Below are 21,179 nucleotides of genomic sequence, written 5' to 3' on the forward strand. Positions count from 1 at the left end.
TGTTCAGTTTGTCTGATTTTTCTCTTTATATTTTTGAGTAAAATGTAAATACTTATGTCCCCCCAAAAATTGAGAGAAGTATTCAAGGAGTGAAACCTTTATGGGCTAACCAGAGAAATTATATTTGCAAGCTTTCAGGGCTCAGAAGGCCCCTTCATCAGGCTGGATTACAAGTGAATTACTGAGAAGAGACTTGTAATCTAGCCTGATGAAGGGGCCTTCTGAGTCCTGAAAGCTTGCAAATATAATTTCTCTGGTTAGCCCATAAAGGTATCACTCCTTGAATACTTTTCTCAATTTTTGGGGGACATAAGTATTTACATCTATTTTTCTGGCTAACACGGTGCCACAATATTATTTTGTATTGTACATCGTATATTTTTGAGTAAAATGTAAATTGCTCTTTTATTCTATAAACTTCTGACCACATGTCTCCGAATTTCCAAGCAATAAAATTTGTATTTATTTTCAGAAAATGAGAAATGGCCTAAAGAACAAAAAAATGCAGACCTCAAATAATGCTAAGAAAACTAGCTCATAGTCATTTAGAAACAACAATACTAATGTTTTACCTCAGGAAGAGTTCAGAGATCAGTATTCTGTGGAATCCCCATGATTGTTACTCCCAGCTTCCATGCGCAGGTACCCTCTAGAATGACTGAGTTTGTGTCATATGTGCCGTTTTATGACCTTTTGCGACTTTCGTACCACTGTGGTGAAAACTCTACAACCTGAAGGCTCCGTATCCTGCATCACATTCCAGCAGGTATAGTGATATAATAATGACACATCCTCTGTGACTTTACATACGACTGCAGGTAAATCTCGCTGCTCACTGACTAATCAGCGTGCACTACATTATACCTTCGTAGAGGACAATGACAAATCCAAATCTGCTACATCTGAAGAACATCCATCCTGTGCAATGAAACATTGCTGTGACCTCCTTACTGACGGTCTCCTTACCTGTGAACAGCAGCACACACAGGAGCATGCTGAGGGCAGTGGCAGGAGCGGGCAGCATGCTGCCTCATCGCTGGGAGGCACTGAGCGCAGTACGAGGGGCTCTCCGCTAGCCCAGATCTATACAGATAAGATAGGAAGTGGTTTGTGAGAACATTGTCAGCAGCTACACCACGTTACTGAGACATTTATCTGGGGCGGATCTGCTCGATAGTTTGTGCAATGATTCCAACAGGGGAAGTGAAAACTGTCATCATATCTCCGACATCCCGGGGACTGTCACATGCTCCCTCATGTGTCACAAGTCAGTCGTCTACTTGGCACAGAAAGAGGTCACATCAAGGGGCGGGGTCGCGGGTGGCCCGGCTTGTCATACCGATCAGGGTTATCCTACACACTACACTGACTGATGACATCAGAGCATTGGTATCAGTCCAGATCCAGTGATGACGCCATCAGTGACTTCAGTAGGATGCCTCCCAATTGTCGCAGATCCAGTGGTGATCCTCCTTCAAACACGCCATTGTTACTCCATTACTAAAGAAACCTGCTCTCGACCCTGCACAAACAACTACAGACCAGTCTCCAATCTCCCCTTCATCTCTAAACATTTGGAGCGCCTTACCCGTTACCTCTCCACTCACTCCCTTCTAGACCATTCACAGTCTGGCTTCTGCCCCCTGCATTCGACTGAAACTGCACTCAAAGTGACCAATGACCTTCTGACAGCAAAACGTAACGGTGACCACTCTCTGCTCGTTCTTCTTGACCTATCTGCAGCATTCGACACTGTTGACCACCATCTCCTCCTCTCTAGGCTCCAGTCACTAGGCATTAAGGACACTGCTCTCTCCTGGTTCTCTTCCTATCTCTCTGACCGCTCCTTCAGTGTTTTGTTCTCTGGCTCCACGTCATTTCCTCTTCCTCTCGCTGTCGGGGTACCTCAGGGCTCAGTCCTTGGCCCCCTTCTTTTCTCTCTCTACACAGCCCCAATTGGACAGACCATCAGCAGATTTGGCTTTCAGTACCAGCTTTATGCTGGTGACACACAACTATATGTGGCGCCCCTGAGGCTCAGTCGCCACAGAGGTACTGCACCTTCTCCTAAGGTGTAGTGCCCCACCAACTAGGTAAGTTGGGAACTCCTTTCCACATGCCAACACCTGCACCCACACACAGGATAGTTCAGCAATGGACCAGATTGCGGCTTCATGCTTAGAGGGTAGCAGAGCACCTTTCGTGGGTCCTTGCTTCGCAACACGAGATGTGCTGGGAGGAGGGCGGAGTTAGATATAAAAGAGTGGGAAAGTTTAGAATTACAGATCAGTCTGGGAGAGCAGTCTGACAGAAGGTCAGTCTGAGGGGAGCTCAAGGCGGAGGAAGACAGTCAGTCAGGCGAGGCTGAGGACTGGTCTTAGTGGAACGAGCTCCCTAGGAGAGGAGAGAGGAAGGAGTGCTGCAGCCGCCTCAGTGATCTGAGCCAGCTGGCACGGGAAAGAGACGAGAGGGAGAAAGACGTAGAAATGCAACCTAAGCTTCCATAAGAGAGAGAAGGAACAGCGCGGAACGAAAGAGTAGGAGAACAGAGAGGAGTTGTAGGTTGGAAGAGGAACCCTGCCTATAGGTTCTCAGCGCAAGGCCGGGGCCCGGTCCCCGAGGTTGTATGGACACTTATGGTTCTGCAGCAGACACCAGTGGAGTAGTTGGCTGTAAATGCACTACTCCCATCTAAGACTTGGGACACAACAGCAACACGGATAGAGAACCGGGATCCAGGAGGTCCCTGATCAGGCTACAGCTGTCTGTCATACAAGTAGAGTTGTTAGGAACTTCAGAGAACCACGGTGCTGGAGCTCTTCAAACTAAAGGTGCAATAGAGGAGTCGTTCAGGAAAGGTACATGTTGGTGGAGTGTTGGAGAGGAGAAGCCTAACTTGCCCGGGAGGTTGATTGAGTCTCTGCCCCGGAGGACATGGCACGGAGGCGGGCACCAGTGGGTACCACGAACTGTGAGTAAATCTTTGGAACTACAAGTCCTGGTGTCTTCCAGTCATTGTGCGCCAACACCGTCAGCACCGCTACATCTGGGTATCATCCTTTACACTACCTGTGCCTACACACTGCCCTGGGGCTACAGCTTCACCTGTGGGGAGCTATACCATCTATGCTGCAACACACCATCAGCCCCTTAGGATCTGCACGCAGCGTTGGCTTAACATCTTGCTTGCCAAACACCACAGGTGGCGTCATGAACTATTCAATTCCATTAACCACACACCACCATTGACATTGGGCGCCCAGGGCCACGGACTGGGTCACTGCTGCTGTGACACATCCCCCTGACACCAGCCCGGTACCGAGTACCCCACATCCCTGGGAGGGCGACCCATATACACGTCATCCCCCGACCTTACCCCCGCTGTACTACAGAACGCCAGTTCCAAAATCTAGACACAAACTGAACTCCTCTGTCAGATACAATGTTCTCAGGAATCCCGTGCAAGCGAACCACCTGTTGCAAAAACAAGGGCACCAACTCAGAGGAAGATGGCAACTTAGGGAGTGGTACAAGATGGACCATCTTAGAGAATCTATCACAAATCACCCAAATAACAGTCATTCTCTGAGAGACAGGCATATCAGAGAGAAAATCCATTGAAATATGGGTCCATGGCCTCCTGGGCACTGGCAAAGGCAACAACAACCCACTAGAGCGAGAACAAGGTTTAGACCGAGAGCAAGTCCCACAGGACTGCACAAAATTCCTGACATCACGAGACAAGGCGGGCCACCAAAAAGACCGACTCACCAAATCTCTAGTACCAAAAATACCTGGATGACCAGCCAATGCAGAGCAATGAACTTCAGACATCACTCTCTTCCTCCACTGGTCAGGAACATACAATTTTCCAATGGGACAACGCTCAGGTTTGTCCTCCTGAAACTCCTCCAGAGCACGTCTCAAATCGGGCGAGATGGCAGAAAGAACTACCCCCTCACCTAAGATGGTAGCAGGCTTGGTCACAACAGGAGAATCAGCAAAGAAACTCCTAGAGAGGGCGCCTGCCTTGACATTCTTAGTGCCCGGAAGAAAAGAGACCACAAAATCAAAACGTGTGAAAAACAAGGCCCACCTAGCCTGTCTAGGATTCAAGCGTTTGGCCGACTCCAGGTAAATCAAATTCTTGTGGTCAGTAAGGACCACGACTTGATGTTTAGCTCCCTCCAACCAATGTCTCCACTCCTCAAATGCCCATTTCATGGCTAACAGTTCCCGATTCCCCACATCATAGTTACGTTCGGATGGGGAGAACTTTCGGGAAAAGAAAGCACAGGTATTCATTTTAGATGTTACAGGATCTTTTTGGGACAAAACAGCTCCTGCACCAATCTCAGAAGCGTCCACCTCTACCTGAAACGGGAGTGAGACATCAGGTTGCCGCAAAACCGGAGCAGAAGTGAACCTTCGCTTCAGCTCCTGAAAGGAAGAAACAGCCTCCGGAGACCAATTCAGCACATCAGCACCCTTCTTAGTCAAATCAGTCAATGGTTTAGCAATACCAGAAAAATTAGCTATAAATTTACGATAAAAATTAGCAAAACCCAAAAATTTCTGGAGGGCCTTCAAAGAAGTGGGCTGAACCCAATCATAAATGGCCTGTACCTTGGCCGGGTCCATTTCAATAGTTCACGGAGACAAAATAAATCCCAAAAATTAAATCCTCTGTACACCAAAAAGGCATTTCGATCCCTTGACATACAGGGAATTCTCCGTCAAAATCCGGAACACAGTCAGAACATGTTCCACATGAGAATCCCAATCCTTGGAAAAGATCAAAATATCATCCAGATAGATGATCAAAAATTTATCCACAAAGTCTCGGAAAATATCGTTCATGAAGCACTGGAAGACAGAAGGGGCATTAGTGAGCCCAAAAGGCATCACCAGGTACTCAAAATGTCCCTCCGGAGTATTAAACACCGTCTTCCATTCATCCCCATGCTTAATGCGAATAAGATTATACGGCCCCCTGAGGTCAAGCTTTGTAAACCAGCAAGCACCTTTAACTCTGGAGAATAGATCAGAAATCAGGGGTAACGGATACTGATATTTAACAGTAATTTTGTTGAGGGAACGATAGTCAATACAAGGCCTTAATGACCCATCTTTCTTAGCCACGAAAAAAAACCAGCACCTAAGGGTGAAGAGGATGGTCTAATATGACCCTTCTCCAACGACTCCTTAATATAGGATCACATAGCCTCGTGTTCGGGTACAGATAAATTGAAAAGTCGACCCTTGGGAAATTTACACCCAGGGCTCAGCTCAATTGCACAGTCATAACTCCTATGAGGAGGCAAAGACGCAGACTCATTCTCACTAAATACATCATAATAATCAGCCAAATAGGAACATCATGCGACTGGGGAGAGGTGGAGAAAACAGGAGCATCACTAAGGGCACACCGACGTCCCCAACTCACCACAGACACAGACTTCCAATCCAAAACTGGATTATGGATTTGCAACCAGGGAAACCCCAGAACGATGGTATCATGCAAATTATGCAACACCAAAAATCTGCAATTTTCTTGATGGTCTGGGGCGACCCGCATTACCACCTGGGTCCAAAACTGAGGTTTATTCTTCGCCAAAGGAGTAGCATGAATACCCCTCAAAGGGATAGGCGTCCGCAGAGGTGTCATAGGAAACCCACAACATTTAGCAAAATCCAAGTCCATCAGGTTCAGAGCTGCTCCCGAATCCACAAAAGCCTTAGCGGAAAATGTGGACAGGGAGCAGATCAGAGTAATTGCCAGAAGAAACTTAGGTTGAACACCACCCACAGCAAATGTGTGTGCAAAACGTTTCTCTCGTTTAGGGCAGACAGAAATAATATGCGAGGCATCACCACAGAAGAAACACAGCTTATTACGCTTTTTGAACTCCTGACGTTGCGCCCTAGACAAAACTCTATCACATTGCATAGGTTCAGACATTTGTTCAACAGGTGGCAACACCTCTCGTGCGGTTTTGCGTTCACGCAAACGCCGATCAACCTGAATGGCTATTGACATAGAATCGTCAAGACCAGAGGGAACAGGAAATCCCACCATAGTATCTTTTACGGTTTCTGACAAACCCTTCCGAAAGAGAGCTGCCAAGGCACCATCATTCCAGGTAGTAAGGACCGCTCACTTTTGGAATTTTTGACAGTACAACTCTGCAGAATCCCGACCCTGGCTCAATGCCAACAGGGCCTTTTCAGCCTGATCAATAGCATTAGGTTCATTATACAACAACCCCAAGGCCTGAAAAAATGCATTCACATCAGTCAGAATAGGATCATCAGGTTTCAAAGAAAACGCCCAATCCTGGGGATCGCCGAGCAGCAAAGAGATGACAATTTTAACCTGCTGCACAGAGCTCCCCGATGAGTTAGGCTTCAAGGCAAAAAATAATTTACAATTATTCTTAAAATTCAAAAATTTAGACCGATCCCCAAAAAAACACATCAGGATTAGGGATCTTTGATTCAGCAGCATGTGAATGAGCAACATAGGCGGAAATTCCCCACACTTCAGCAGTGAGCTGCTCCACATGATCAGACAATTGCTTAATCTCCATTGAGAAAAAACTCCTACGGCCTCAGAGAAATAGAAGAAAAAATATACACACAAAAAAAAAAAAAAAAATTCTGACACTTTTCTTTTTTTTCTTTTCTTTCTTTTACAATTCCTTCCTGCTATTGAGTACCCTAGAATCTGCGGTATGGCTGGTGATTCTGTTATGAATGAGTCACCGAAGGAGGAAAAAACAAAAATACAAGCTAAGTCCAGAAAACCGGAGAGGTTGGTAGCTATCGGATTGCAGACCCCTGATCCTATCCACAACAACTAACAGTAGCCGTGGGGGGTTCCTACGATGCCCTAGACCTCTCGATCACAGCCGGAGAACTAAATAGGCCTAAAGAAAGGGGAAATCTAAACTGCCCCAGAGCAGACCCCAAAGCAATAGGCAGCCCCCAACATATAATGACGGTGAAGCAAGATGAAAACACTAACACAGATCGAAAGATAGGTTGAGCAAACAATGGGGCCCAAGCTAACTAAAAAGGACAGGATAGAAAAGCTGCTGTCTGCAATCTGAAAAAAACCCTACCAAAAAATGTCCCAACCGTCTGATAGGAAAAACAGGCCCTGAAGTCGCTAGGACTTCAAAAAGACTATATCAGCACTAAGGTAAATTCTGAAGACAGAGCAAAGAGACAAACTGATCAGAGACAAAAATGGATCTCAGCACACCCCCGACTGGGGATGGCTGAACTCCAAAAAACAAGGTAAACAAAACAAAACTAATAAGTTCAATAGCAGAGCAAAAACTTATCTTTGGGAAGCAGGAATCAGACTGGTCTCCAATAGAGTTGAGCGAAACGGGTCGAAAAATTTCAAAAGTCGCCGACTTTTGGCAAAGTCGGGTTTCATGAAACGAAACCCGACCCTAGGATGAGGTCGGCCACGAGGTCGGCGACTTAAGCGCCAAAGTCGCGTTTCAAAAGTTTGTTTTGCGCTCTTTTTCAGGAAATCAGGATCCACGGACACTGTGGGCAACGTGATGACATAGGCAGGGGTCACCACCATCTTTCAGAAGGGCATGCAAGTGATTGGCTTGCTTTGGTGGGCGTCACAGGGGGGTATAAAAGGGCGTGCACGCCGACCGCCATGTTACTCATGCTGATCTCAGAATAGGGAGAGCTGCTGCTTTGTAGGGAGAGCGTTAGGCAGGGAAGAAGACACCAAAAACTGCTTCTGCTGCTAGCGATTTTGCCTGTACAACACACCAGTCACTGTGTGTGCAGTGCAAGTGGAGGCTATATTTTGCTAGATCAGCGGTGTTGGTTGTTAGGCTGCCTTCTAAGGCTTCCTGACGGCTGCATTGCTGTTTACCCACTGCTCTGCAAACTGCTTTTTTAAAAGCAATCCCAATTTTTTTTTTTGTCCTGGTGAGGTACTGAGCGTGCATTTTTTCACACCATACAGCGGTGCACACTCCTCACACAGTATCGTGTAACGGCTGTTATCACGGCCACAGTGAAGCTGTGTGTCACTCTGTAAGAATAAGTCGAGGACATGTTCCGTTCTTACAGACCTGCACCTTCTAGTTTTGTCTAGTTTTCAAACAGTTAAATATATTTGCTGTTTGATCACATTCAAAACTATAGAGAGACAGCGTGTGTCAGTCCGTATACTTAAAAATCACGGAGCTTGACAATTTTACGTACACCGGACAGTGGTGTACGTGCACGCTCCTCTCTCAGTACCGTGTAACGGCTGTTATCACGGCCACAGTGAAGCTATCTGTGTGTTGCTCTGTAAGGATAAGTCGAGGACTTGTTCCTTTCTTACAGACCTACACTCTAGGGAGATTCCTATTCTGCCCAATTCTATATACACCTTGTAGTTTGTCATAAGGTAGCCAATTTCTGCCTGTGACATAGCGCTGTGATATTCAGTGGGCCTCACACAATCCAAAAGTGTCCAGTGTCCACAAGTGTGTGCAGAAATTCAAAATCTCCCCTGTCCTATAGACACCTTGTACCTTGTTTTACATTACTATATAGTTTGTTGGATTTTGTCTACATTTCTACCAAAAATGTGGAAGACTGGTGGAAGAGGCCGTGGAATTGGGTGGGGGTTGGCAGCTGGTAATGATGGTGTTGGTGGTGGATCTGATGGTAGTGGCAAAAGCAAAATAGGACCGAATGCAGGAGGTGTTGAGCCTGCGTCATCGTCTGGCTCCACAAGGCCTCGAAGGCTTAGTTTTCTAGGAGTTGGCAAACCGCTTTTAAAGCCAGAGCTTCAGGAAAAAGTTTTGGCTTACATTGCTGACTCAGCCTCCAGCTCTATCGCCTCCTCTTCTGAAGTTGTAAAAAATAAAACAGTGAGTCGTCATTGGAGCCTCATGTTCATGAACCACACCTTTCCTTGTGTCCTTCACCCCAACCAAGATTGAAGGATGACGCAGGCCATACTACTGATTACTCCATGGAGCTGTTTTCACATACCATGCCTGGATTATCAAGTGAAATGGTGAATTACCCAGGCCAAGATGAATCTGACATGGAGTGCACTGATGCACAGCCGCTGATGGATGATTCTGCTGGTACATTCACTCAGAGCACTACATTGTCCTTGCAGTGTACAGAGCCAGATTCTGACCCTGATGAGACTCAGGTGCCCCTTCCCGCACACTATACCACCATACACGGTGACACAGAGGAAGGTGCACATGACATAGAGGAGGAGGTGATGGATGACCCAGTTGTTGACCCAGATTGGCATCCATTGGGGGAAGAGGAGGAGGAGCATCCACAGCAGACATCGACATCGCAACAGCTGTTATCTGGCAGGCCCGGAGCACTCCAAAGACAGGTTCCAAAAATCAAAAGAGTTGCTGGACAACTTGTCCAGAGGGTCAAAATATCACAGCGTGCTAGGCCGCAAAATGTCTGCCAAAGTAGGCAGAGTGCAGTGTGGCACTTTTTTGATCAAAATCCTCATGATCAGGCCAAGGTTATCTGTAAGAAGTGCGCAAAGACCTTTAGCCGAGGGAAAAATCTGAAAAAATTGAATACCAGTTGCATGCTTAGACATTTAACCAGCATGCACTTGCAAGCGTGGACACAACACCAAACCTCAAGTACCACATGTGCAACTGATCACAAAGAAGGTAGTCAGCAACGCTACATTGTTTCCCCCACTGTAAGCCCACCGGTTAGCACAGCAGCAAATGTTGAGGTGTCGTTGCAAGGCCACAGCAGTCAGGGAATCCCACTGTTATATGAACGAAAGACTGATTCTAGGCCATCAGAAAGAACAACAACTCCATCACCATCATCAACCCTCTCTCAGTCCGCCCTGTCCACCGCTACTTCCACCATATGCAGCTCTCAAGTCCAGCTCACCCTCCCAGACACTATGAGTAGGTCAAGAAAGTACTCAGTCTCTCATCCGCGTACACTGGGTTTGAAAGCCCACATTGCCAAACTAATCTCGTTAGAGATGATGCCCTATCGGTTGGTGGAAAGCGCAGCTTTCCGCGAACTCATGGCCTATGCAGTACCACGCTATGACCTACCTGTCACCACTTCTTCTCTCGCAAAGCCATCCCAGCCCTCCACCATCATGTGAAAGACCGCATTATCCATGCACTCAAGCAGTCAGTGAGTGGAAAGGTGCACCTCACAACTGATGCCTGGTCCAGTCGGCATGGCCAGGGCTGTTACGTGTCCATCACTGCTCACTGGGTTAATGTGGTGGATGCAGGGTCCACAGGGGACAGCGGTGGTGGGACAGTGCTGCCTAGCCCACAGTATAGGAAACAGTTGGCTGTAGGCGTTCGACCCTCCTCCTCCTCCTCCAGAAGCGAAAGCTCGTCCACAGAGCGCAGTCGTACGAGCACTCCATCTGCAGCTGCCACTGTTGCACACGAGGTGTCCCCCTATCGAGCAGCTAGTGGAAAGCGTCAGCAGGCTGTGTTGCAGATGATGTGTTTGGGCGACAGACACACCGCCGAGGTGCTGGCCAAGTACTTTCAGTGACAAACTGAGTCATGGCTGGGCAGTGTACATCTTGAGGCAGGCAAGGTAGTTAGTGATATCGTCTGTAATTTTTGTGGCAGCCATAGCCCTTTCAAAACTCAGCCACATACCTTGCTTGGCTCACACCTTGAACCTGGTGGTGTAGTGCTTCCTCAATAATTATCCGGAGTTAACAGCCCTGCTCCAGAAGGTGCGAAGACTGTGCGCGCACATCCGCCGGTCGCCTGTACAGTCCATTCATATGCAGAAGCTGCAGCGATTGCTCCACCTTCCCAACCACCGCCTCATTATCGACATTGCAACAAGGTGGTACTCCACCCTGCACATGGTTGAGTGGCTGTGCAAGCAGAGGCAGGCCATAATGCATTTGTGGGAGGATACACGGCCAGGCACTTTGAGAGCAGACATGGAGTTGACAGGTGTGCAGTGGTCGAAGCTGAAAGACCTCTGAAAAGTCCTTCAGTGTTTTGAGGAATGCACACGGCTGGTAAGCGCAGACGACGCCATCCTAAGCATGAGCATCCCACTTATGCGTCTGCTCATGCAAACTTTGACGCACCTTAAGAAGTAGGTGTCTGCAGCCAATGTTGACGAGGAGGAAGAGGTGGAGGGAATCCTTGATGACATTCAGCCATTGTCTGCTCAGGGACCTCTCCTGGACAAGGTGGAGGAAGAAGAGGAGGAGGAGGATGATGGGGATGATTACTTAGGGGAGGAGGATGCATCTCGTGGGGCAAGTGAAAATGTTGGCGTGGCAAGGTCTGGTACAGGGTTTGTGCGTGACCGGAGGGATGTGGATTTGCCAGAAAGTGCTCCTCCACCCAGCACTCGCAGTGCATCTTTGACACCGGGAACATTGGCCCACATGTCAGATTATGCCTTGCAGATCCTAAAAAGGGACCCACGCATTGCCAAAATGATGAACGATGACGACTACTGGTTGGCCAGCATCCTGGATCCACGCTATAAAGGCAAATTACAAAACATCATGCCACAGGAGAACCTTGACCTAATATTGGCTACTAAACAAGCAACTCTGGTTAACCGGTTGGTTGAGGCATTCCCAGCACACAGCAGCGGTGATGGTTCTCACACGAGCCGTACGGGCTGGGGGCAGCTTGGCAGAGGTGTTCGTGGTGCACACAGCAGAAGTGGCGTTGGAGACAGGGGTTTCATGACAATGTTGTGGACTGATTTTTCACGGACCGCTCACACAACTGGTAATACTGCATTGATGGAAAGTGACAGGAGACAGCAGTTGTCAACTATGGTTACAAACTACTTTTCCTCCCATATCGATGTTCTCCCGCACACGTCATTCCCCTTTGACTATTGGGCCGCTGAACTGGACACCTGGCCTGAATTGGCACAATATGCCTTACAGGAGCTCGCTTGCCCAGCTGCAAGTGTGCTATCGGAAAGAGTCTTCAGTGCAGCTGGATCAATCCTGACAGAAAAAAGGACCCGTCTGTCAACCCAAAATGTGGATGATCTAACCTTCATTAAAATGAACCACGCATGGGTTTCCAAGGATTTTGTCCCACCTTCCCTTGATGACACATAGGTTGCCAGAAAAATGGCTTGCTTTGGTCCTCCTCCTATTCCGCGAACTTGACTTATTTCGCCTTTTGCAGCAGCTGAATGACCCACATCTCCATATGCCACTTTGTAAACCTCCCTAAGTGGGCGCCCCCCCCCCCCATGGCCGGGGTCACCACCTAGCGCACAAAACCGTGCGAGTGCCGTTGCCCTGGACAGGTGGGTAGGCCGACTCTTGGGCGCGGGCACTGGCATAGGGTCCCTCAAAGTGCAATCAAGTGTCTCTGACAGAAGTGGTGCACACCCGCCGTCAGACACACCGCCGTACTATGAGGGGCCCAGTGCCAGTACCGACGCCCACGAGTGTGCCCCCCTTGCTTGGGCAGGGCCCCAGCATTTGCAATGTTTACCTCTCCCTGCTCCTCCGCTGTGTAGTCTGCTGTCAAATCCTTCACTGGGACTGCCACTACAAATTCATTGTACTGAAAGATGATGGTTAAGATGTAGCTATGCCCTGTCCTGCTGGCCGGGCTCTAGCTCCAGATGATCAGTGGCTTCCATTTCTTATGGACGTCGACTCACAATTACATGCAGTGGTGGTTTATCATCAGCTTTCACAGTTTTCCTACACAAACGTGTGACATTCCAGCGCACATTTCAAAATGTGCCCTCTCATGCCAATCAAATAGAATCGCCTACGGCCTGTGGCTTCTGTCTTTTGCACTCCAAAGTTACGTGACAGATCATGATAACCAGTGAGCACCATGTTTACATCGCTCCCTGTGATAAAAATTGGATTGAGATGAGTAACAGTGATGGAATCAACGCAAGTGCGATACAGCAAGACTTTATTCACAAAAAAATGTTTTCACTGTCTCAACACACAAATTAATTGAGGGTCAGCATCGCCTATGAGAATTGTGACGGAAGTTTTTCCCGTGAATAATAATTCCTAGAGTTCTGCAATCAATAGCCTTTATGTCACTAATTGTATGCATCTCATTTCCTATTGCAGAGAGGCTGGACTGTATTACTGAGACAGAAATATATATGAAGATTTAAAAATAACACCAAAAGTATATAGTTGTGTACGCCTCAAATGCATTTCCTTTTTTCCACTTTTTAGATTGCTGTGTAATCCATACTGAGAACACTGAGATTTTACATGTTTAAACTATGCTATATATACCTCCTATCCAGTGATAAAGTACCCTTTCTCAACTTTGTACAATCTGGTCAAATCCATACTGGACCTGAGAACATCTGAGTCTGCCTCCTGATCTATAGATATATATTTTTACTGTGTAAACTAGGCTACATATATACGTGTTATCCGGTGAAACTGTACCCTTTATCAACTTTCTACAATGTTGTTGAATCCATACTGGGCCTGAGAACGGCTGCCAAGCTGTTAAGCAAGCTACAGCACCTGTGGTTTGGACACGTAATTTTTTCAGGAATGACGGTTAGGCCTAACTCCGGAATTGCGGTTGACCTGAACTTACTGGGAAATAATCGTTCGCGGGGAATAATCTGAATCCCAGATCCCCATCACTAACGGAGTTCAGCAGGTTATCTGCACCTGTAAGCGACAAAAGCTGGTCCTTTCAGTGTAGCGTGCATGCAGCCCCGGACATGTACTGGAATGCTAGACCTGTTATTGCTCGATCTCACGTGCCACAGCCTCGCGTATCTCTCTAGTAAGCTTGACGCGTACCGCGGGGCCATGCCGGAGTCTCGGTCGTTAACGGAATAAAGCTGAGAAATCGCTAGCACAACTACAAACGGACATACCACACCACACACAGAATCGACAAAGCTTGCAATCTGTCCATCTTTTCTGTAGCTTGTATGGTAGTGGTTTCCCGGGTGCAGTCCAATTAAGCCACAGGCTCCACTCCTGGTGGGGCCCTTTTGGACATTCCTTTAAGGTTCAGCTTTGCAATCATACTGCCCCCGGAAACCAAAAACTTTGCCTTCAGGGACGCTGTTTGGAGGTTCGTGGGAATAACGCCGCCCGATCAGCAGTCGGCATATGGGTCGCCCTCCCGGGGCTGTGGGGTACTCGGTACTGGGCCGGTGTCAGTGGGATGTGTCACAGCAGCGGTGACCCGGACGGTGGCCCTGGGCGCCCATGTAAATGGCGTGGTATAATGGTGAAGAGTTTATATAGATAGTTTGACGCCACCTGTGGTGTTCGGCAACATAGATGTTAGGCCGACGCTGCATGCAGATCCTCTGGGACTGATGGTGTTGTGTAGCAAAGATGGTGAAGATCCCCACAGGTGGAGCTGGAGTCCCAGGGAAGTGCAGATGTAGTGATGGGGGAAATGCAAAGGCGGTGTAGGTGCTGGTACCCAGATGTAGCGGTGCTGGAATAACTGTAGGACACCAGAGCGTGCAGTTCCAAAGCTTTACTCACAGTCTGCAGGTTACACAGATGCCTGCCTCCGTGCTGTGTCCTCCGGGTCAGAACCTCTGCCAACCTCCGGGACCGGAATGGAAAGCTCCCTTCCAACACTCCGCCAACATGTACCTTCCTGAACGTCTCCTTTCTAGCGCTTGTGGGGGGGGAAGCACTCACAGGACAGTGGTTCACTGAAACGCCTACTGTCTAACAGATGTTCCTCAGACTTTACTTGTATGGCAGACAGCTGTAGCCTTTTCCTTCTGCCTTGCACACGTCGATGCTGGGGCCTCCGAGCCTTAGTTGGGTACAGAGCATTTATAGCTGCTACTTCCCCCGGTTTCTGCTGCAGGAACGTCATTGTCCCTACAAACTCGGAGACCGGAATCCGGACCATGCGCTCCAGCTAGGAGTGAGCGTCAACTCTGCTCATCCTCCAGCTCCCCTTCTCACGTCCACACACTTCCCCTTCCCTGCACAGAGTGCCCAAACTTACCTCCTCCCGACCACAGAGAGCAGCTCCTCAGCAGTCAGGTTCAGAGGTCTCCCTGCTGGCCTGGAGTGGGAAATGTGTTGTGTGTTGGTTTCACTGCTAGAGAGATCCTTTGTTGCTCCCAAGCTTGACAACACACTCCCTAGGAGGAAGGCAATGCCACAGTGGCGACCGTACTCTTGGGGACGCCACAAGTGCACTGAGGCCCAGCCACTGCTGGATGATGCTGCTGGTACATTGACCCAGACCACTACATTCCCCTTGCACTCTACACAGCCAGAATCTGACCCAGAGGAAACTCAGGTTCCCCTTCCCGCATACTATACCACCTTACACGGTGACAAAGAGGAAGGTGCAGATGAAAGTGCAGGTTCCTTGAGCATGTGGGGGGCATACTCATGGGCGATGGCAATTGGCACAGGGCACCGCATAGTACGCAAAAGTGTCTCTGCCGGTTGGAGGACCTAAACAGCCAAGTGCAGTGAGATGGAAGATGGGGACGACAAGGAGTTCAGAGTAGTGCAGGGATTCCCTAGCAAGGAGACTTATGTAATTGTTTTCAATGTTGGGACAGCAATTTTTGGGGAGCACTATACTCTGGTGAATGATATATGGGGCCCACCATACACTGGAGCATTCCAAAAGTGGACAACAGACACTGGAGCAGCATTTACAGGGCCCATTATACACTAGAGCAGTAGAAATGGGGCCCATTATATATGGAGCATTATTTGGGCCCATAAGACAGTGGAGCTTCATCCATTGGGACCAACATATACTGTAGCATTATGTGGAGCTCATCATATACGGTTTGAAACATTATATGGGAATAATGATTCCGTATGGAGAAATATATGGGCCTCATTACTCTGTATAGCGAACTAAGCGCTGGCCATAATACTGTATGGAGTTATATACTGTCCGTTTTTGGAGGTATTGGAGAATTTAAAATGGATATCAGTCATGAGATGTAAGAAGTGAAGTATTTTTCATTGTACTATACTGCTATTTCTCTGCCGTATCGGAGCATCATGAGTTGTGGTATGTGTTAAAGGGGCGCTCTTTGGCCCTGGGCCCACGAAAACCTGGAGCCAGCCCTCCCCCCCACAACTGTAGCCAAATAACCCCCATTTTTCAGTGCGTAACTAGTATTATGAAGTTAATTAAGGTTGACAAGCTTCAGTAACAAAAATTTATGCTTTTGGCATTCAAATGGGCACTGTAGGTGTGTTTCCTGTCCTCCTCTCACTGCCGACTTTAATTCTCCATTGACTTACATTGGGTTTCGTGTTTTGGGATGACCCCGACTTTTCCCTATAGTCGGCCGATTTTGCTCGACCCGACTTTTGGAAAAGTCGGGTTTCATGAAACGAAATTCGACCCTAAAAAAACAAAAGTCGCTCAACACTAGTCTCCAAGAATCCAGCAAGGAAATCACCAGCGACTCAGAAGGGCGTCGGCTGCCTTATATCCAGTCAGAATTTCCTGTTACCCAGTCATCATCTTCCAGATCAGGTGTTTGGTAATCAGCCTTACTACCTTCCTTCACCAGAAGAGGGAGTTCATCAGACATCGATGGTGAAGGGGAAAATGAACTCACAACAGCCAGTGACTGTCTGTTCAACATCATGTCCGCTCTCTATCTGATACTCAACCTCTCCAAAACTGAACTTATTCTGCTCCAGCCGTCTACTAACCTCCCTAAATCTGACATTTCCTTCTCCGTGGGTGGTACCACATTAACACCCCGGCAGCAGGCGCGCTGTCTGGGTGTTATTTTTGACACCAATCTCTCCTTCACATCCCATATATAATCTCTTGCCTGCTCTTGCTGCTTACACCTAAAGAACATCTCTAGAATCCGCCCTTTTCTCACCATGGAAACAAAAAAAACCCTCACTGTAGCATTGATCCACTCCCGCCTGGATTACTGAAACGCTTTATTAATTGGCTTCCCCGTTACTCGACTTTCCCCTCTCCAGTCCATCTTTAATGCAGCAATCAGGGTCGTCCATCTGGCTAATCGGTACTCGGATCCATCTGCTCTTCGCCAGTCCTTACATTGGCAGCCCATTCATTATAGAATCCAATTCAAAGTACTTGTTCTCACCCACAAAGCTCTCCACAGTGCGGCACCCCCCTACATCTCCTCCCTCGTTTCTGTCCATCGGCCTTACCGACCGCAGCACTCTGCAAACGACTTTCGACTAACCTCTGCACTAATCTGTGTCACGGTCACGTGTGTCTGGACGCAGCGAGTACCGCAAGGCGAACCCATTTGACACACATGACCCTGGATACACCGCCTCCAGTTGGGCGAATTTAAATAACACGTGCAGCTGGATACGCCGCCTCCAACAGGCGAATTTAGGTAATACACGTAAGTCTGGAAACCCAGCCTCCAATAAGGTGAATTTAAATAATAAAGGGGAAACCTGGGTAACAATAACAATGGAGGGCCCTGCGATAGGGAAACGGGGAAGTGGAGACCTCCTGCACTCCTCTGAGTCAGAGTCTCTACACTCCTATCGTTCCCTATGCCAGTTCCGCACCGGGCGATGCACAGGAACCTCAAAATCCTGACTCACCCTGCACCTAAACCCTCACTAGGGAATTGGTCGGTGCGGAAACTAATCCTACCACTGCACTAAATACACATAAGGAAAAATGACAATACAGGGGAGCACCATTTAGCTTTGCTCTGTTGCTTATGCTCCCCGCAACAGAGCCCACCACCTGCGTGCATCTTCTCCTTCAACTGGATCCATCACCATAACCGGATCCATCACCATAGTGCAGCCTTGGAGCAGTGTCCACCACCAGTTGCAGCTGCCCAGTAAACAGAGTCCCAAAGATGAGTCCAGCTTCTGCTAAAAAGTCCAGCATGCTTGAGTCCAACTTTTCTGTCAATAAGTCCAGCATGCTTGAGTCCAGTTTTCAGCAACCAAGTCCAGCATGCTGAGTGCAACTCTCACCATAGTCGCCACTCCACCAAGCCATGCAAGCACTTCCTGCTGACACCATAAACTGCGACTCCACCACGCTATGCCAGGCCTTCTTGCAGACCCCATCATTGGACTCCACCAATCCATGCCAGCACTCCCTGCAGACTCCATAGCTGCCACTCGTCCCCTCTGGCTGGGCTGCCCAGGACTCTTGTTCAGCTCCATCTTTCACCCAGGCTTACTTGAAAATGAAGACCTATCACCAACAGTGATCAAACACACCTGAGACTCTTTTATAGAGCCTCACACCTGATTTGTAATTACGTGCATATTAAATCAAAGAACAAAAGTGCACTACCGCTCACCACCACTGGGGCAACTTAGAACAAACGACACCACAGTGCAATAATTCTAATGGCCACCGGGGGGGCAATCACACCACACTTTGGCACACAGCCAAAGGAAAAAAGTTTAATTGTGCATTTAACCTGTCAGATCCAACCAGGATCATGACAATCTGCACCTCCCACTCCACACTGCTCCTATCCTCTGGAATGCTCTACCCCAAGAAATTAGGACTGTCCACAATTTGCATAGTTTCAGGCGCTCCCTCAAAACACATCGGTTCAGAGCAGCCTATCACGTTCACTAATCACAGTCATTCTATGTGTAAGTGTGCGTGTGTAGCCCATTCACTATCTCCATCCATCCCTCACTCCCTCAAGATGGCTGGACCATCATTGTACATACACCATTGTAAATACAGACCTGCACTCTGTATCTCCCCACCTCATTGTAGAGTGTAAGCTCTCACCAGCAGGGGCGGCTTATTGTGCTTTAATTATTGTATTGTTAGCGTTGTTACTTATGATTTGTGTTTTGAAACTGTTAAACTGTAAAGCGCTGCAGAATATGTTGGCGCTATATAATTAAAGATTATTATTATGGTGATGTCATCAGTGACATCACTAGGATGCCTCCCAACTGTCACAGATCCAGTGGTGATGCCTTCAGTGACATCACTAGGATGCCTCCCAACTGTCGCAGATCCAGTGGTGATGTCATCAGTAACATCACTAGGATGCCTACCAACTTTCGCAGATCTAGTGGTGATGCCTTCAGTAACATCACTAGGATGCCTCCCAATTGTCGCAGATCCAGTGGTGATGCCTTCAGTGACATCATTAGGATGCCTCCCAGCTGTCGCAGATCCAGCGGTGATGTCATCAGTGACATCACTAGGATGCCTCCCAACTGTCGCAGATCTAGTGGTGATGCCTTCAGTAACATCACTAGGATGCCTCCCATTTGTCGCAGATCCAGTGGTGATGCCTTCAGTGACATCACTAGGATGCCTCCCAACTGTCGCAGATCCAGCGGTGATGCCATCAGTGACATCACTAGGATTCCTCCCAACTGTCGCAGATCTAGTGGTGATGCCTTCAGTGACATCACTAGGATGCCTCCCAACTGTCGCAGATCCAGCGGTGATGCCATCAGTGAAATCACTAGGATGCCTCCCAACTGTCGCAGATCCAGCGGTGATGCCTTCAGTGACATCACTAGGATGCCTCCCAACTGTCGCAGATCCAGCGGTGATGCCATCAGTGACATCACTAGGATTCCTCCCAACTGTCGCAGATCTAGTGGTGATGCCTTCAGTGACATCACTAGGATGCCTCCCAACTGTCGCAGATCCAGCGGTGATGCCATCAGTGAAATCACTAGGATGCCTCCCAACTGTCGCAGATCCAGCGGTGATGCCATCAGTGACATCACTAGGATGCCTCCCAATTGTTGCAGATCCAGTGGTGATGCCTTCAGTGACATCACTAGGATGCCTCCCAACTGTCGCAGATCCAGTGGTGATGCCTTCAGTGACATCACTAGGATGCCTCCCAACTGTCGCAGATCCAGCGGTGATGCCATCAGTGACATCACCAGGATGCCTCCCAACTGTCGCAGATCCAGTGGTGATGCCATCAGTGAAATCACTAGGATGCCTCCCAACTGTCGCAGATCCAGCGGTGATGCCTTCAGTGACATCACTAGGATGCCTCCCAACTGTCGCAGATCCAGTGGTGATGCCTTCAGTGACATCACTAGGATGCCTCCCAATTGTCGCAGATCCAGCAGTGATGTCATCAGTGGCATCACTAGGATGCCTCCCAATTGTCACAGATCCAGCAGTGATGCCATCAGTGACATCCCTAGAACGCCTCCCAATTGTCGCAGATCCAGTGGGACAGTCCCGTATTTGGAGAGCTTCCCCGGGAGGTCGGCAGAATGTCCTATTTTCCATTGTTACTGGGGTTTCTGGACACAGATGTGGTTGAATATGACGGAACGGGCAGCATCAGCTCCACTGCTCCACCATTCTCCAGACTATCAGAGGCTCAGTGCAGGAGGAGCCATGATGTCACTACATAGGTCCACTGCGCCGAGGACAGATGCAGCAAAGAGCGGAGAGCTGCAGCCATCATGGCAATGAGTTACATTGTGTGTATGTATATCTGTATGGGCCTTTTTCTATCAACATATCTTTTGCTCCCTGGTGACCTTTTACTGTTCTATGATGACCCCAATATCTGACAGCTTCAGGAGCTGCGTCCTCGGCAAGACTTGTGCCAATTTGTGACTTTTCAAAGTCAGTTAAATCTCTTTTTTGGCCCATGTAACCTGAAGAAAACAAGGTTCTAATAATTCTGTACAACTTGATACAGGGCGGGGCATCCTTAGACCACACCCCAGCATTACACAATTATACATCACTTGACCTGCTTCATCCAATCAGCATTCATGTTTACACAGCTTGGAGCAGAAAAATCTGAATAAAAATTATAAAACCTAACTGTCTAATAATTCTGCACATAATGTGTATATACTATGGGTGAAGTAAGTATTGAACACGTTGCCAATCTTCTAAGTAAATCTATTGCTAAAGATTGCCATAAAATTCTCATCGGATGTCAGTAAATATTCATTCAATCCAGAATTCAAACCATAGATGTCCATAAATTATGTGTAATAATGAGTAATGACACAGTGAAAAAGAACATGAGGTGCAAAAATCCCTGGAAAGTCCTGACACCGGCTCAAATCTATCAGTAATTATAAAGCAATGCTGCCACTAAAATAATATCAGCTGGTTCATCTGATGGCTGATAAATAGGAGTCTCATTACCAAGGTTCCACACAAGAAACATCTCATGATGGGTAAAACCAGTGAACT

General features: G+C 48.0%; 1 protein-coding gene across 1 annotated transcript in view; it reads right to left on the reverse strand.

The window, feature by feature from the left end:
• The window catches only part of LOC141091562 (uncharacterized), a 96,965-nt gene extending 95,869 nt beyond the window's left edge, over window positions 1-1,096 (reverse strand). Inside the window, exon 1 of the mRNA XM_073577227.1 lies at window positions 967-1,096. Within this exon, the coding sequence (XP_073433328.1) occupies window positions 967-1,024 (58 nt within the window). The 5' untranslated portion in view covers window positions 1,025-1,096. The remainder of the gene's footprint in view (window positions 1-966) is intronic.
• Between the last annotated feature and the right edge of the window lie 20,083 nt (window positions 1,097-21,179).

The sequence above is a fragment of the Dendrobates tinctorius genome, unplaced genomic scaffold (genome assembly GCF_039654945.1).
Source record: "Dendrobates tinctorius isolate UK_male_01 unplaced genomic scaffold, ASM3965494v1 ptg000054l, whole genome shotgun sequence".
NCBI classification, from domain to species: domain Eukaryota; kingdom Metazoa; phylum Chordata; class Amphibia; order Anura; family Dendrobatidae; genus Dendrobates; species Dendrobates tinctorius.